At 47.6% G+C, this 16,007-nt stretch overlaps 1 protein-coding gene across 1 annotated transcript in view; it reads right to left on the reverse strand.

Moving 5' to 3' along the window:
• ANKDD1B (ankyrin repeat and death domain containing 1B) overlaps nucleotides 1-16,007 on the reverse strand; it is a 718,121-nt gene that overhangs the window by 420,378 nt on the left and 281,736 nt on the right. Inside the window, exon 9 of the mRNA XM_085632291.1 lies at nucleotides 192-290. Coding sequence (XP_085488417.1) covers nucleotides 192-290 — 99 coding nt within the window. The remainder of the gene's footprint in view (nucleotides 1-191; nucleotides 291-16,007) is intronic.

The following is a 16,007-nucleotide window of genomic DNA, read 5'->3' on the forward strand; positions in this document are numbered from 1 at the left end:
TTAGAAAAACACAAGAAAATGCCCAAAAATGAAGGTGGAATGTAAGCAATTGGTCAAAAGAATGCCTGCAATATAAAGACAATCCTTTATTCTGAAGTACACAGCAAAATAAAACAAAGAGGCACTAGTACATGTTCTACTGAAAATAAAACATAACAGGATTGGTGCTACGAGCCTCTGAGCCTACATACCCTTGTAGAGATGTTGATGTCACTTCCGTCATCTGTCAGCATTTCAGCACACTTTTCATGCCCTCCTTCCGCTGCCAAGTAAAAGGCGGTTTCTCCATTCTAGTACACAACATCAATAAAAGAAATATTACCTGTCAGTAAAATATACATTTACATTCAAAAAACAATTTTAGGGAAGAACAAACCTAAAGCATTTCATACTATGCATTGTCCTTTCTATGTTTGGCTGCACCTAAACAACAATGACATTGTATATCCGTGGTCTGCAGACCACAATGTGTCCATTAGAGGAGGAAATGTCTCTTGTTGTGTTAACTTAACTTCCGCTGCTGTTTTTATAAGTAAACAAATTGCAATGTAGAACAAGCATTTGCAATGCAAAGGTCTCGCATTTTAGAAACTTTCACCTATTGGTATTGTAAATGACTATGCCTTTTATTATTGCAGGTGTTTGTTAAACACATCAATAAATGGCATTGTTATTTACATTGTTAATAGGTAAAAATCTCTCATTTGCGAGACCTATTACATTGCAAATGCTTGTTAGAGGTGGGCCAGGGTCGTGAGAGAGTCCAATTGCTCCACCTGCCAACATGAAAGAGCTATTTCTGCAGATTCCAGATCCAGTCTGGGCAGAATCGAAAGATGAGGGATCTAGAGTTAGAAGTACGTATATGAAAAGTGTGTCCCTTTACACTCTGAGGTACAATTGTATTTTTAGGAAGACATCTTTTTGAAACAAAAAAATAAACTATTATGAGTCTATCTTGTAAGATACGCGGTAAAGTCCACTAGGCTACTCATCCAAAGGCGGTCTGCCAAATAATAGGAGGAGAAGTCTCAAACCTCTCTCTTGTCTTTGATACACCGTGAGCTTGTGCACGCATGAAGGTATGTATCAATGGTGCTCTACTTTAACGCAATATAAATGGGATGGCTAAATGCGTTGGGGAGAAGTTAATAACTGCACATCTTTGAACTGTTGAACAGGAATGATTTCTGTAATATTAGTAGCAGGGTGTGGTTCACCATATGAAATTCAATAAAGGTGGCAATAATGCAGTTTGTCCAATTCGCACTCCCACTGGACAACGTTATCTGATCCCTTAACAAAAGGCCATTTCTTAGACAGGAGATTACACAACTGCAATGTTAAATTATATAAATAAATACAAGCGCACTTAAGTGGTTAATTAATTAAATGTTTAAAAGAACGACCCCCCATATTCCTTCTCTAAAACAGACATGCAGTGTTGAAACCCTACTGTAGATGAAACACTCCACTTCAAAGAGGCATACGCGCCATGTGCTTTGCTTACGAAGCGTGACAAAGGAGCCCTTTATAATTAAATCAGCAAAAGGGACCCTACCAAAAAACAAAACAACTGCTAAAGGAGTTAAGAAAGTCACGTCCCATAGCGTTTGACTCGAAGGTGAACCCGGCAGCGTCTGTGAAAATATGAAGTCTATTTCACCGCACTAGCAGCAGGCAGGAGCCGCCGAAGAGCGCGAGTAGGCACTAACAGCTGGCGGCAAAGGGCGCCACTACGGGCAGGAGAGAAGAGAGGAAGTCGCCGAAGAGCGCGAGTAGGCACTAACAGCTGGCGGCAAAGGGCGCCACTACGGGCAGGAGAGAAGAGAGGAAGTCGCCGAAGAGCGTGAGTAGGCCCTAAAAGCGGGTGGCACCGGGCGCTAATACGGGCAAGAGAGAGGGGAGAAAACCGCTGAAGAGCGCGAGTAGGCACTATCAACGGACCCCACTATGGGCAGGAGAGAAGGGAGGAAGTCGCCGAAGAGCCCAAGTAGGCACTAACAGAAGGCTGCAACGGGTGCCAATACGGGCAGGAGAGAAGGGAGGAAGCCGCCAAAGAGTGTGAGTATGGATTGCGGTGTGGCACTGGGCGTGCGCCTACTACATAGCCAACCATTTTGTAAACTGAGGGAAAAAGAGGACTATTCCGCTGGCCATGTTTGGAATGCAGCATAACATAAAGAGTTCTCCAAACAACAAATGAATACTGAAGGAGTAAGAAAACAGTACTTTACCGGTGCTCCTTAGCCTTCAGAGGAAGTGATGTGCTGGATATTGCAACCACTTAGGAGGCACCAAAGAAGAGCGTCACAAGAATCAACCAATCGTAAGCGTCAGGTGGGAAAAATGTAGGGGTATCGATTACAGAAGGTCTTGCAGACAGCGCATGCTCTGTAGCTCGACCTAAAAAGGCTTGGAGCCCTGTCCAGCAGTGCAAAGGTTCACAGCGACCACCACTATTACCTTAGGAGGTGGCAACTGAGTTTTAATACTATCTAAGAGTGTGGGTTGGAACAAGAGAGCGGATGTCATGAGGCACATATCAAACCAAAGAGTACAACTGTTACCACACAGGTGCAAAGGTAAAGACTGTCAAAGAGACAGAAGAGAAGACTTTCTCCCCCTCATTGTGTGTTCCCGAACTTGGAATCAACTTGTGACCTTTTACCATGTAGAATTACCTGGAGAATCAGAGACATAGCCGATCCATAGCAAAGTCCATGGTTTAAAGTTCTTAGAAAAGTCAATGTTAGACCTGGCATCCTTGGCGTGGTTTTCCCTGACTTTTTGCCTCTACCCCCTGTGTTTTTGATGTTGTGCTGGATTTCGTTTTTGATGGCTTAGATGCTCTGGGCACTTTGCCACTGCTGATCAGTGTCAAAGTGTGAGTGCCCCCTGTGTAAATTGATATTGTGATTGGTTCTCCCTGATTGGCATATTTGATTTACTGGTCAGTCCCTAGTAAAGTGCACTGAGTGTGCCAGGGTTGGTAAATCAAATGCTACTAGTGGGCTTGCAAAATCAACAATTGATGGACAGAATGCAGAACAATGTCATACATTCACCCCAGTACAGAGATCTGGGCCTAAATCCATCGTTTTTTTGCTCACCATGCCATTCCAGTTTGAACCCAGCCATATGCAAATCAGTCTTGACCCTGTGCCCCATGGGAACAGTCCAGCCCGAACTGCCAAGCCAGGTCCTCCCTGGACTGGAAACAAGCATCCTAGGACCGGTTTCGGGCTTTCAGCCCTCATCAGCCAGGATAGCTTGATTCCAGTGGCATGGAGAGCACGGGACTCACGTCTGAGCATACCCTTCCCACTCGGGGTGACAAATGCAAAATCAACAATTGATGGACAGAATGCAGAACAATGTCATACATTCACCCCAGTACAGAGATCTGGGCCTAAATCCATCGTTTTTTTGCTCACCATGCCATTCCAGTTTGAACCCAGCCATATGCAAATCAGTCTTGACCCTGTGCCCCATGGGAACAGTCCAGCCCGAACTGCCAAGCCAGGTCCTCCCTGGACTGGAAACAAGCATCCTAGGACCGGTTTCGGGATTTCAGCCCTCATCAGCCAGGATAGCTTGATTCCAGTGGCATGGAGAGCACGGGACTCACGTCTGAGCATACCCTTCCCACTCGGGGTGACAAATGCAAAATCAACAATTGATGGACAGAATGCAGAACAATGTCATACATTCACCCCAGTACAGAGATCTGGGCTTAAATCCATCGTTTTTTTGCTCACCATGCCATTCCAGTTTGAACCCAGCCATATGCAAATCAGTCTTGACCCTGTGCCCCATGGGAACAGTCCAGCCCGAACTGCCAAGCCAGGTCCTCCCTGGACTGGAAACAAGCATCCTAGGACCGGTTTCGGGCTTTCAGCCCTCATCAGCTGATTGTGCCACCCACATGAGTAGCCCTGAAAGAGGTCTCAGGCCTGCCACCGCGGTGCCTGTGCTCGGTTTGTTAACTGCCATGTCGACTTGTGAAGTTCACCTATTTGGAGGCCATAACCTTCCCTTTTCTAACATATAGGGCACCTCTATGGTAGACCCAAGTTACCCCCCCCCCCCCCGGGCAGGGTGCAGTGTAGATTCTTTTACCTCTACTTCCTCCTCACTCTGCTCTGTTCTGTCTACCAGCGCCAGGAAGCTTCGGTGTCAGTGCGCTTTACAAGCAACACTTAACATAACAGTGTATGTGAAAGGTAGGACATGTACTGGTGTGTGTAACATGTCCTGATAGTGAAATACTGCCAATTTCGTTTCTCACTATTGAAAGGCTATCTTGCCCCATAGGACAGAATGGGGAATGCTATTTAATATTTTACAAGCATACCTTCCCATAGGGATAAGATAGAAAAATTGAGTTTGGTATCCCTGAACTCAGGAATTAATAACACATCTTTTAGTAAAGATGGTTTTCAAATTGTGTGTTTGAAAACACCACTTTTAGAAAGTGGCTATTTCCTTGTTCAACCATCCTGTGTGCCTCTGCCTGTTTGTGGATTGACTGTCTGGCTTTGGAGTGACAGGGGCTGGGGAGGTGCAGTGGCTCCAGGAGTCTGGATGATTCAGCACGGGCTGAAGAGGCCTGATCTGCATTTGGGGTGGTGGGAAGAGTAGCACCTGTACCTTAATAGGGCTGTGCCTGCCTTCCACAATGCTGGCTCCGCCCCCTTGTGGCGTGTCTGGAGCCAAGGCTCACACTGACAATGGATGTTGTTGTGCACTTGCAGACTGCCCCCCAGAACTGGTTTGAACTGGGCCCAGATCCCCTTGCACAAAGACAACAAAGACATTTTGGGGTATAAGTATCAGATCCAAAACCCGAGACTTTAGATCATTCCTGGAATTCAAGAGGAACCTTGCCAAGGAGAAGAGCTGGAGAGACTTGGGAGAAGTTCTGCCCTTGCTGTGTGACTGGGTTTGGCCTGCAGTTGCTGTTTCTGCCAAGGGAAGGAGAAGGACTTTGCTGTGTACCGTGTCCCCTGCTTAAAGGAGATCTCCAAGGGCCTGAAGTGAGTTGGCCTCCTGTTCTGAAGTCTCAGGGGCACAAAGACTTCACCGCCAGCTCCCCTGAACTGTGCTGCTGTGTGTTCTAGACTGCCAAGAGGTGCCTGTGCCAGTTTTGGGCCTCTGGAGGCTGTTGCTGCTGTTTGGGAGCTGGAAGAAAGATGAAACGTGAAGAACTGCTAAAATCGACGCTTTGCTCTCGTTGCAGCTGTTTTCCCGACGCATCTCCAGGGCGCAAGACGAATTTCCACACATCGCCGTGTCGCTGCGAAAACCGTTGCAGCGCCTGTCACCGCTGCGAGAATCGACGCATCGAGGGATCGCGGCTGAAGAGGACCAACGTAGCGCCGCTCGACGCCACCGCAACGATTGCCGACACATCCCGGATTTCCACGCATCGCACCTGTGCGGCACACTCTCTCCCGACGCATCGCCTGTTCACCGGAACCGTCACAAAGAATCGACGCATCACTCCCCATACAGACCGGATTCGATGCAACTCGTCCTCTGCGTGTCGCAGAACTGTCGCATCGCCTCCCCAAGGTCTCAGGAGTGTCACATCTCTTTGTTTTCCGACTCTGCGGCTGTTTGGCTTTTGGAACTTTGACGCATCTGCAGGTACTTCGGCGAAAAGTCCACAGTTTTCTATGGTACAAATTCTTGAAACCTTTTTAGGTCTTGCCTAGCGTTGCAGCGCGCATGCGCTACTCACTCTGCGAGGGCTATTGTGATCGAGGAGATTTCTGAAGGGCACATGAAGTGCCGCCCCTCTTTCTTATTGGCGGGCATCATCATTTATGGTAAACGCTCGCTTCCTATTTGAAATTAGGCTTTTTTGTTACCGCCCAGTCTCCTTTTCAGATGGCCCATCCGGACTGGATGGTTTGCTTAACGGAATTTCTTATCTATAGAGGGTGTGTAGTGATGTATCATGTTTACGAAGTTAGTCTGTGCCGGTACCTTGCTGCAATCAGGTCTGCTCATTGGCCAATCAGAGACGGCAGTCTGTCGGTAATGGGCGTTGCACGCCGACACCTCCCAGAGCGAGGCTTCCCTCTTAAATGTAAAATGTAAATTTGATACTTGTATAGCGCACTACTCACCCGCAAGGGTCTCAAGGCGCTTGTACGAATACCGCTGTGGAACCCATCCTGGCTTTCCCTGTGAGGCGTCCACTCCTGGGCACCCCCAAGGTGGAGGCCAGGCATCCTTAGCGTTGTGGGGGCCGTTGTGGAGATTAAGCAAGCTATTGCCCAGAGTTGCAGAGTGGGACTCCATGATTGGAATAGGCACCGAGGCGAGAATTATCAGGTCCGTGGAATTTTTTTTGAGCCCAAGACCCGCCGAGGCAGGGAATTGAACCCTGGTCCCGGGCTAGACCTCTGCATCAGGGTCTGCCGCTCTAATCATTGAGCCACACTTCTCCACTCTGTGCCGGTATTCCGACCAAGCAATAAGCGAGGAAACCAAACGTTCTGACTGCCGTGAACACGCTCCGTCTCAGCACACACTGGATGATCTGGTAGGCGCTGTACAGATGAAGTGGCGCCATACAGCTCTAAATGACACAAGGTGCTCCGTCTCAGCAATACATGATTCCTGCGATCTGCTAGGCGCTATATAGAGACCTCGCTATACCCATGTGACTGACACAAGGAACTCCGTCTCAGCACACACCGGATGATCTGCTAAACGCTTTGCAGACGAGGCGGCGCTATACCGATGTAAATCACACACACACCATGCTTTGGTGGTGGCAGTGCCACGCCAGGACAGAGAACCCGAATGCTGAGCCGGGGCCTGGCTCACTGCCACCGAAGCCGGCCCGCGGTACCCACACCTTCCCCCATAATGTCCATTTTCCTTGCACACTCCTGTGCTCACCACGTGCATGGAAAGGCTGCTGTCCTGCCCGCCAGTCTCTGCTTCCATGTTTTAGGGGCCCTGGTGCCACTGCGCATTGTAACCACAGGGAGACAGAGTGAGTTCATCATCTCTGCCCCTTCTGTCCTGTCGCATCTCTTGGGGCCTCCAAGCCGTTGTGCACAGTAAGTTGAGGCAGGCCGTGCATTGCGCCGTTCTTCTCCAGCTGAGCGATCCTCGTAGCCCTCGTCTGCGGACACATGGGCTTCTAAGCTCCCTTCGCCCGTCGTCGGATGCACCTCTTGATGCTTCCAAGCGTTGTTTGCTGTAAGTTAAGGCAAGCCGTGCGTTGCGCCGTTCTTTCCCTACAGTGATCCTCGTAGTCCAAGTCTGGCACACAGGCTTCTAAGTTCCCTTCGCTCCCTCTGCCACGTCACGGAAACAGCTGAAGCTTGCTGCACTGGGTTTCATCTTCTCCGTTCTGCCTTTCCTTCCCTCTGGTTTGATGCCTCCTGTTGATATTTGGTGCCAGCGTGGCTTCACTAAGGGGTGGGTCGGGGTGCAGTCACTACACCGCGTCTTCCTGCCACACAGGGCAGCTTTTCAGGGACCCCAACTCTTTTTTTTCTCACAAAGTTATCTTTATTCTTTCCAGATATGTTCACAATATAAACAAGCAGTCGGCACACATCTGCTCAGAGTTGGATTGCTATTCTTGAAAGTACAGTGTTCATAAATACAGAGGTTGCCAAGTGCTTGGTATAAACAGGTTGCCCATTATAAGAACATACAAACAAATTCCCCCCACAAACAAAGCAAATTTGGTAAACACAAAACCTATAAAGAGAATTACGGTATGTGGGAGTGTCATAGAAACAAGTGAAAGATTTGTTTCCTGTGAGAGACATCATTCTAATTCTTTTATTGGGTCAGCATGTGTACATGCCCAGCTCCCCAGAAGTACTATGAATTCACAATTGGAACAGACGTAAGCCCTTGTTCTGGTAGAGTACGCACAGAAGGGCATGCCTTACGAAAGATAGTTCACCAAAGGCCCACAAACATATTCAAAAATCTTGTAAGAGTCTTATAGGCTATCCGCCGTACGCTCCACCATAACCGCCCTCCATAGCCATGCGTGCTATTGTGTCAGGGAGGGGGCCTCCACTCGTTTCCATGCTGCTGCCACTGCCATTTTGGGCAGTGCCAAATACAATCGGACACTGTGTTGCTCGAGATACTCTTCTTGGGTTATAAACCTGTATCTGATTTAGTATTGTATGGTGTCCACCTCTAATGTAGTAATTCTGTCAATGTAGTTAATATACAGTCAATTTTTTAACATAGGGATCGATACCCATCTAATACTGTTTTGTTCAGTCCCCATATAACATACAACCACTAGACTTAATCCGTCAAATCCCCAGTAGTTTTAACAAAATAAACAGAGAAATTTACCAAAAGGCATTGAAATACACACCGCCTGACAACTATAGTATGTCTGTACTTTTGAGCAGTATCACATAGTCCCAATTTCAGCATCTTTGGCTCTCAGTACAGGAATAACCTAATACTAGGATACCAAAGCAATCGTGCACTGAGACATCTTCTCCTGACTGGCAGCAAAAGATGTATGGTGCTGCTCAGCATGTATATGCCGGTTTCTTGTACCCAAGCAGAAATGCTAGTGCCAATTGTTGCATTGTGGGGTATTTTCAAGCTGGACAAAGTGTATCCCAGTCAATGGAACCAAAAAAGTTATGTAGGTCTTCTGTGGTACAGTTTGTTTTACTGCCATTGTCCCAAGTAACTCCTGCGACAATCATGGACTGGAGTGCTCTACAAGCTGTATTACATTTTGCATTAAAAAAACTAGTGCCATGTGGTACACAAGGCTGCATGTCTTAAAACTATTAGAAGCTTGAGTTTGTACAATGTGGATTTGTTGCTGTCAGCAAGATGATACATGGTCAATCCCAGTACTATTCTAGGATGCTATTGGGCAAAGGCATGTTTCAGATTTACAATTCAATGAACTTTGCAGAAGGTTTGAGTATATTGAAAAATGAAGTCTTGTGCTTGGAACAGGACTAGTAGACCTGTGGGGGCAGTGAGACAGTAACACACTTTTGTTTGGAGAACCAATAAAGAACTCTGCAAAAAGAACAATTATTTCAAACACTGCACAGCTCTACAAGTAAATCTGAAACTGGGAACTTCACTACACACCACATACACTCCATAACAGATGGATAAAAGACAGTCATTTACAACGCCAAAAGCTCTATATTAAGCAAATGCGAGACCTATTGCATTTCCAATGCTTGTTTAAGTCATAGTTTTAACTATGTATGTTGGATTTTTGTCGTTTTGGTCTTGTTTAGTTTAGATGAAGATACTTTATTTTTCTAAACTGGTGTGGTGTCCTTTTGTGATGTTTTCACTGTGTTACTGTGAGTGTTGGTACAAATACTTTAAACATATCCTTTGGGATAAGCCTGTCTGCTCGTGCCAAGCTACCAAGGGGGTGAGCAGGGGTTATCTAAATGGGTATCCCCTTACCCTGACTAGAAGCAAGGGTCACTATTTTGACAAAGGTACGTACCTCTGCCAACTAGAGAACCCCATTTCTAACAGTCAAAAACTTGCCACTGGTGACATGTACACAGCTAAGCACACCCACCACCCCACATCCTGAAGTAGCCCACCACAGAGCTGCACCCCAAGCCCTAGGCATGAGACATGAGAGAGAAACAGGATGGACTGCATGGCTGCATCTCCCTTGCTCTCAAGTCTGCCTGGGATTGAATCTTAAATGAAATGTAGAGAAAACATGTTGTCTTCTTTGTTAAAGGTAAGGTACAGTCCCAGTGTGTGGCCTACACAGTGGTACGCCTCTGTTAAGATGCCCAATAATGACACTACCACACTGTGCCTTTGTATCGGAGTAAGATCACGAGTGGTCTCCTCACTTTCATTTTAACCCCCTGGCCACGCCTGGCAATAGGATGTCATGTAGCTACATTCAGCTATCCCCTAGAGAGCAGGACCGTTAACCTGCTACATCTCTCCTCAACTTGGTTTCAAAAGATCAAAGTTAATTTCACTTGACATATGAAGTCTTTGAGTCACTGGCTGGGTTGAGGATTGGGTCGGAGGCTGCACCAATGGAATTGACTACACGTGGGTGGATCACAGGCAGGAGAGTCGGCAAGTGTGTCATTTTGCCTGTTTCCTCCATGACTCACTGGACCTTGACTTGCTGGGTCACTGCCTGCTGTGTTGTTTTCCCCGCTCCCTGGTCAGTCAGCATAATTTTCGTTGTTTCCTGAATCGGAGGGTTAGGACGAGGTTACCACCTTCTTGAACCATGAGATGTTTCTGGCTACTAACTCTCGATCTTTCCTGGCCATCGCCATAGTCCCGCCACTTTTGACGACGGTTCCGACCCCGGGTTCATATGGTGTTTAATGAACTTCTACCCGGGTTTGTGGTCCTTTATAACAACTGAATCACTGGGTACAAGCGACTTTATCTTTGCCCGTCTGCTCCAACTGGCTAGGATGTTGCGTCGTTCACAGCAAGCTTGAGTCTTGTCGATGTTATGAGCTGGGGTCACCCACCCTGGGCATGTGGGGATAAAGTTTCTCCGGGGTCATTGAACATCAAGGTCCACGGGGCTTGTTCAGTCGTGCAGTGGGGAGTGCTCTGCTTTTCTCTAAGAAATGACTGCAGGTGGCATTCATGGTCATGTCATGGTGATGGAAAGTGTTTTATCCAGCGTGCACATGAACCTCTCAACCTCACCATTAAACAGTGGCCACTGCGGGGTGATGCGACGGTGGCTCATTCCTCGTTGTTTTAGAAAATCAGCAAATTCAGCACTGTGGAACGGCAGTCCGTTGTCGCTTTTGATTTCAGTGGGTAGGCCAAAGGTTGCAAACACCTTGTCAAGGATGGGAGGCATATGGACGAACACTGTGGAGTCAATTACTTCCACCACAACATATTTCGAGTAGGCATCTACCAGGACGAGGGAGGTTCTTCCTTAGGGAAAACCACTGAAATCCAGGCTTAGTTTAGACCATAGGTCTGTGCATGGGTCTTTCGGTAATCACCGGTGCCGGCCTTTCTGGCGTGCTCGTTAACTGGCATGCTGGGCACTCTCATACAAAGTCTTCAGCCCTTTCTTTTAGCCCAGGGAACCACACTTTCTCTTGCATTCGTGACTTGATCTTCGTAGCGCCTTGGTATCCTTGGTGTACAAATTGCTTGACATGGTTTCTCATGCCTCTCTGGACCATGATGCAAGACCCTTGCAAGAGGATTCCATCTGGAGTGGTACTGAGTTCGTCCCGCACTCTCCACATCTTCATCAGGCTCTCCTTGTCCTCGCTCATCCAGTCGAAAACATCTTGGAGAAAGTTCCTCCACATGCTGTTCTGTACGGCGTAGCATACTCAGATGATGACCGGGTCTGCTTTGGCAGCCTTCCTAATGTCCTCTAGGCATAGGGCTCGAGGGCTGCCGGCACTCAAAACTATGTTGACGTAATGTTCCATTCCATCAGGGTTGTCGGAGACTTGGAGGGCATAGTGTGGCGTGGTAGGAAGTCGGCAGGGTTCTTTGATCCTGGCCTGTAGACTAACTACATTTATATAGTGTTGCAACTGGATGGCCCATTCCTCAAAAGAGCGAGACAAGGGGCTAGTGGTCAGTGATGACCATGAACTGTTGACCAATCAGGTATAGGTGAAAATGCCCACAGGCCCATTTGATCACCAGGCCCCCCGCTCAATTTGTGCGCATCATGCTTCTGTGGGTGTCAATGCTTTACTCGTGATTGCTAGTGCTGCCCATTGCCCTGGTTCCTGTTCCTGAGCTAGTACGGCTTCCAGGCCAATAGCACTGGTGTCGAATATCAGGGTCAAAGTACACAAGTGTGTTTTTGTCAAGGAGGGCATCTTTGATTTCTTGGAAGGCCTCTTCTTCTCAAGTGCCCCACACCCACTTTGCGTCTGAATTTGTGAGGGTCTTCAGAGGGTCAACGAGGGTAGCATGTTCGGTAATGAACCTCTCACAATACGTGGTCATCCCTAAAAAACTGCTGACTTCTGAGGGTGTAGCAGGTGCTGGTGCCCGTTTGATTGTTTGCCCGGGTCTACCTTTATTCCGTCTTGATTGAAGACGTATCCAAAGAATTCAATAGACGGCTGAAAGAATGATTATTTATCTCTATGCAGAGTCACTCCGTGTTCTTTGAGGCATTTAAGAGTAGCTTTCAGATGCTTGTGATGCTCTGCAGCAGGGGATGAGTGGATCAAAATTTTGTCGCTGACTTTCAGGAGGGCAGGGTCTTACAGATAGCATTTTGAAATATCTCAGCAGCTGATGAGATTCCGAAATTTAGGCAGTTGTACCGGTGCAACCACAGGTGGGTGCTGAAGGTGGTGATATACTGGCTTCCCTCTGCTAGTAGCAACTGGTGATACCTGGCGTTGAGCTCCAGTTTTGAAAACCAGGGGGAGTCGTTGACGTCCTCTATATCATCCATGGTTGGTGTGATGTGCTTCTCCCGCTTGATGGCACAGTTGAGGAATCTCATGTCAATGTATAGACTGATTTTTTCAGGGTGTTTGGGTTTTTATGTGATCACCATCAGGGAGACCCAGAGGGTCGGCTCTGAAACCTTTTCAATTAGGCCTTGCTGTTCAAGCCTCTTGAGTTCCTTCTCCACTAGCGGGAGAAAATGGAATGGGATGCAGCAGTGTCAGAGTGCCACTGGTGCGATGGAGGGGTTGATGTGAAGCCTCACAGGAGGTACTTGAGACAGCCCAGCCCTTGAAATAGCTCAGGAAATTCATCAAGCAGATCGTCGATTTGGTGCGATCGTACGCTCTTGGTGAAAGACACCAGTCCGAGGTCTTCGGCTGTCAATCACATGTCGACTTCCTGGTTGAAGACTTGAAATGACGTCTCTTGGTCATCGGATTGTATGGGTACTGACATCCGTCCTCAGAGGGACAAAGGAGTGCTGCTACCGTATTTGAAGATTTTGGTACGCAACAGTAGCAGCAGGAGCTTTGGCTGAAGGCTGTTGCACTGTTGAACCCCCATCACATTGACTGAGGCTTCAGTATTATCGATGATGGCTTTCACCTCCGATCCTGCCACTCGAACGATGCATGTCGGTTGTGGCTTCCTACGACATATCAATTCCCTTGTGAATGAGATGACAAAGGTCTCGTCTTCATCTTCTTCTGGGGTGGAGTCTTCGAGATGGCAATTTAGTCTTCATTGCAATCTGAGGTCATCTTGGTGTACTAGGTTCGTGAGGTTCAATTGGCACACCTCTTTTACCCTGTTGTCTTTGGGACCTTTGCTCCGGGTTTTCTTTCTGCAGACTGATGCGAAGTGTTTTGGATGCTGAAGTTGGAGCAGGTGCGGCCCTGAGCTGGGCATTAGTTTATGGGTTGTTCCTCTATGCAGCAGTACCCGCACCTCGGTCTAGTGTACGGTTATATCCTCCGTTTGGCCATGTCACGTCGGCTTTTCATTTGGATGGCGTTGGTGCACTCTATCTTGATGCTTGCCGGTTTCTCTGGGCCCTGTGTGAGGGCCTGGTTGATTTCGTTTGCCCGAGTTGCGGACAAGTCGTGTGATCACGCTGGGATTAGGATGCCATCGAGGCGGATGTTTGGTTGGAGCAGAATCAGGCCTCGCAGTTTTGTTTCTGCATCCTTGGATGATCTGACCCCGGATTTCTTTGAGTTGGTCATCTTCTGTGCACGTACTGGCCAGCTCACGTAGCCTGGCGTAGAATGCGTAGATGGACTCTCCCTCTCGTTGCCGCACTTGGCATAGTTTAAACCTTTCAAAGTCTGGGTTTAGCTAGGGGTCAAAGTGGGCGTTGAGCGCCCTTACAGCTGCATCGTAGTCTGTGGTTAGGCCAGTATTTGGTCAGTGTTTGAATGGTCTATATATTTCTACTCCGTCATGATGGAGGAGTAATGACCTCTTGACGGCCCCATCAGTTTCTCTTGTAGAGATAAAGTAGTTCTTGAGTCTCTTGGTCCATATCTTCCATCATGAGGAAGCGTTCGCTGGGTCAGCTAATTCGATAAACTGTGGCAGGGCCCCTGTGAGGGCATGTTGCACTGGGGCCTGCTGTGGAGGCAGAGTGGGCTTCATCTGCAATGTGGGCCGGATCTTGGGAACTCACTGAGTGTTCACGGATCCTGGTCTCATCTTGAGATGGTGTAGAGCACGGCTTGAGGGCCTTTCATGTGGGTACTTATGTTGTGTTTCCCCTTTGTTCTGTTTTCCTTTCTGATTGATTTCCTGTTCTTTTGTAGGTGCCACTGCTTGTTGGATTATTTTTTTTTTTTTAAATTCTTGTCTCTCTTCAATGCATATTTTCTGTGTAAAAATCATTTTTCCTCTTCTTTTTTTTCTTTTTCTCAGCGTGGAGCTGATTTCTAATGGCCTCCTGTGCCAGTTGGGCCTTACGCGGCCTTTTCTATAGTCGGGAGTTGGCCTGGGAGCACCTGCGTTGGTGGGCAGGGCTTGCTTCGGCCTTCTACTCACTGCGGTCTGCAGGCTTGGGGAGTTGCGTGCCCGCCTCAATGGCTTTTGCTTGCCTCATGCGTGGAGAGAGGTGTCTGCGGTCACCGCGCTTCACGGTCTCGGAGGTATGCGGGGTCGATCCACCATCGTCGCTAGTGTTACAGGTAAGGTGCAGCCCCAGTGTGTGGCCTACACAGTAGTACGCCCCTGTTAAGATGCCCAAAACAAATGGCACTACCACATGGTGTCTTGGTATTGCAGCTAGACCCCGAGCAGTCTCCTCCCTTTTATTTTACCTCTATGGCCATGCCTGGCCAGAGGATGTCCCCTAGAGAGCAGGACTGCTAACCTGCTACATTCTTGACTACCTAACGTTAGGTGCCAACCTTCAACCTTATTAACAATAATTACTTGAAAGTAAGGTAGAACTAAACATAAAAAGTGAGCTGTGGATTGCCATTGCATTTTTCTAATTATGGGGTGTACCATAACCATGGACATCAATTCAGCGAAATGCCAGGAGTAGGGGATGTGACATCACATGCCCTTTGACCTCCACTTTCACTCACACACACACATACTTACACATACACACAAATTCACACATATACACTCTCTACACATAAACACACTCTCACCCAAAAGCACGCACAACAAACATTTAAAAGCATTTTTTTTTTACTTACTGCCAAGGAAGTGCATATTCCAGCTTATTGTACACCATTTTTATTACACTATTAGTGAATAATATATTGTATGTGTTCATTATTAGTGTAATACAAAATTCACAGAAAATAAAGTGAGTGGAGCCCCAGCTACCCCTGTGTTCCTGGCACTGAATTTGTCACCTCTGAGGCCAGGGCTCACAAAGACTGTAATAGGGATAGCAAAGGGCAAGTCAGGGGTCAGAGCTGAAATCCCCAGCGACTCCTACATGACGTCCATAACCATAACAATGTTTAGTGGGCTAGAAAGTTAACATGTGCGTAAGGACACCTTTTACTGTTCTGAACTATAAAATGTTTAGTGAACATGCTCACGGCAGTCTAAAGCCCATGGAATGCTCTTGAAGTGAAATGTGGTCCACAGTGATAAACAGTGGCTGAGATTATGTCATCCATTACACCCATCACTTTTTTGTTTCTTTCAATGTACACATGGTTTGTCCCTTTATGCAGTGCACAGTGAGCAGTTAGAATGCCACACAGAGGATTAACCAGCTGTAGAAATATATAAAAGTATACACCCATCACTTTTTGTCCCAGCGATACACTGTACGTCCAAAGGAATGACAGAAGTGGGCATAGGAAATCAAACTGCGCCTCACCGACCAGCTGTGGAAAAGTAGCTCGTAACTGAACATTATCTGCGCCATCTTGTCTCTCCCCAGCGCGACACACAGGAAAGCGCACGGCAGCCATTTTAGGCACCCTGGTCTCTCTCCCTGCTCATTGCCGATCGCCAGCGCGTCCCCCTGACGCTGCGAACATTCCCCCGCGCGCCGGCCACCCCCGCTCTCTCATACATGGGCCATAAACCCTCTC

The sequence above is a fragment of the Triturus cristatus genome, chromosome 2_1 (assembly GCF_964204655.1).
Source record: "Triturus cristatus chromosome 2_1, aTriCri1.1, whole genome shotgun sequence".
Lineage (NCBI taxonomy): Eukaryota > Metazoa > Chordata > Amphibia > Caudata > Salamandridae > Triturus > Triturus cristatus.